General features: G+C 33.0%; 1 protein-coding gene across 1 annotated transcript; it reads left to right on the top strand.

Annotated features, from left to right (window-relative positions):
• Nucleotides 1-698: 698 nt before the first annotated feature.
• ccr6 (chemokine (C-C motif) receptor 6) lies at nucleotides 699-1886 on the top strand. Its single transcript, XM_002935826.4, has one exon. It carries the CDS (start codon nucleotides 718-720, stop codon nucleotides 1798-1800), a length of 1083 nt encoding a protein of 360 aa, XP_002935872.2. The 5' UTR covers nucleotides 699-717; the 3' UTR covers nucleotides 1801-1886.
• The last annotated feature ends 805 nt before the right edge of the window (nucleotides 1887-2691 follow it).

Here is a 2691-nt window from a genome sequence, read left to right as displayed (position 1 = left end):
TACATATTGGAGAACCAATGTCTGAATGTACTTGTAACATTTTAAAAAATAATAATGTCACTAATGTAGTTACCCATCTATTAAAATGACCCTACCAGGTAAGGACAGGCACAATGTTTGATTATCTATGCCCTAATTTTTCATAAGATTATTCCTGTTCATAGAGGATTCCATATATGGACCTCGGCCAACATTTAACTGTACAAATTAGTTTTATTGTTTAATAAATGCTTTATATAGAATCATAAAATGGTGTGACATACAAATTGTTTACAAATTTATTATCTGTTGCATCTTTATTTGGAATTTATTTTCATCTTTATGTGGTGGTAGAACCCTTCCAGAGAAGCTGACCCATCAAGTTCAAGATCTTTGAGTAGCCACAGAAAAATGGTTATGCCATATAAAACACAATGAAAGGTGGTGAAAAAGGTACATAAATACTATGGACCCTAGGGGCCACAGATATGATGCTTTCCAAGAAAAGTTTAATAAAATTAAGAAATAAAGATCAAACTATTCGACATGCAAGGACTAGGGATATGAGGGAACAAGGGACTGAAATAAAAGCAAGCAAGGTGCAAGAATTAAGTCTTTTTTAGTAATTCTATAAATAAATAAATGGACATAACTGACCTGGTAATATATGATAACTTAATAACTATATGTACATTTTATTTTTTCTTTTAACAGTCCAAGAAACCTTCAGAGCAAAAAATGGATGATTTATTTACTACAACAGAATTCTATTACACTGATTACACCGATTTTGCAGAAGGCAAAGTTTGCAGTTTGGAAGATGTTCGACAGTTTAAGAAAAAATTTGCCCCTGTTGTACTTTCCCTGATTTTTGCAGTGGGACTTGTAGGCAACCTGTTAGTTGTTATAACTTTCAGGTACTATAAGAGAACAAAATCTATGACAGATGTGTACCTTTTGAACATGGCAGTAGCTGACATACTATTTGTTTTAACCCTTCCATTCTGGACTGTGAATTATCATAAAGGAGAATGGATTTTCAAGGATTTCATGTGCAAATTTATCAGATCTATTTATGCAATCAATTTCACGTGCAGCATGCTGTTGTTGGCATGTGTTGGCATTGATCGATATGTTGCAATTGTTCAGGTTACTAAATCGTTTCGGTTCAGAACAACCACTATGGCATACAAAAGAGTGATTTGTTTCTCTGTGTGGATCATGTCTGCTTGCCTTTCAGGTCTAACATACTATTTCAGTAAGTGTTATAAATATAATGAAAGATTTGTTTGTGAAGCAAGTTACCCAGAAGATGCAACAGCATTAAAGTGGAAGTTAGCAGTTATAATTGTGCAAATTAGTCTAGGGTTTTGTATTCCATTTTTTGTAATGTTTTTTTGCTACTTGTGCATAATTAAAACACTTCTGCAGGCACATAATTCTCAAAGACACAAGGCAATACGTGTCATAGTTGCTGTGGTGGCTGTGTTCTTAGTCTGCCAGGTACCATATAATGTGGTCCTTGTGATAAAAGCTACTCAGTTAGGGCGTACAGATGGTATCTGCTCAAAAAATATTAACTATGCTTATGCATTTTTTATCACTGAAACTGTGGCTTTTTTTCACTGCTGCCTTAATCCTGTAATCTATGCATTTGTTGGGGTAAAATTTAGAAATTACTTTATGAAAATAATGCAAGATCTGTGGTGTATAAGTAAGCAGTATATGGTAGGTTCCCGTATCTCCCGAGTGCCATCTGAAACCTCCAGGAGAACAAGTGAAGTCTATGTCACAGAAGGCGGCTCTTCATTTACAATGTAACATAGAATTCACCATTTCAACATTTTTAAACAAATACAGGTATGGGACCTGTTATCCAGAATTCTCAGGACCTGAAGTTTTCTGAATAAGGGGGCTTTACATAATTTGAATCTCCATAGTCTCATGAAAAAACATTTAAATATTATTTAAACCCCATAGGATTGTTTTCCCTTGAATATGGATCAATTGTATCTTAGTTGGGACCAAGTACAAACTACTGTTTTGTTATAACAGGGAAAAGGGAAATCATTTTTAAAAATGACAATTATTTGCTAAGAATGGAGTCTATGGGAGACAGGCTTCCCTTAATTCAGAACTTTATGGATAACAGGTTTCCGGATAACTGATCCTTTATCTGTATTTACAAAAATCTAGTTTATTTATATAGTGTATTATATTGCAGCAATTATATTTAGATTTTTAACAGCTACTTTTTTCTTTAACTACACCAGAAAGTATTATGTAATAAGTATCACTGTATTTACAGAGCATAATACACTGAGGGTCATTTCTGTACATAAGTAAAAAGCAGTTCGCTGGACAACATAAATCTTGGTACTTATCACTGATATTATCAAATCTTAATGTGTTAATGAAATGATTGGCCTGGTTCCATTGTGGAAACTGGCAACTACAGTCAAGAGTTGATTTGATTTTACAGTTGAAATGAATATATCTTTGTACTGCAACATTATTGTAAATTGGCTTTTTGTATAGATTAATAAAATAATCAAATCAGTTTTCAGTATATTGCAGTCTGATAGCCCTATCCCCCTCATTTGTATAATGAAAAAGAATTCTAAGCATGTTTCAATACACATTCAGAAAATATTTTCATTGGTTTTAAAGTCATTTGTAAATGTAATTACTACTGAAAACGGTTTGTTTATC

Source organism: Xenopus tropicalis, chromosome 5 (assembly GCF_000004195.4).
Source record: "Xenopus tropicalis strain Nigerian chromosome 5, UCB_Xtro_10.0, whole genome shotgun sequence".
NCBI lineage: Eukaryota > Metazoa > Chordata > Amphibia > Anura > Pipidae > Xenopus > Xenopus tropicalis.
Note: the sequence above shows the minus strand (reverse complement) of the source record. Positions and strands in the feature narration are given on the sequence as shown.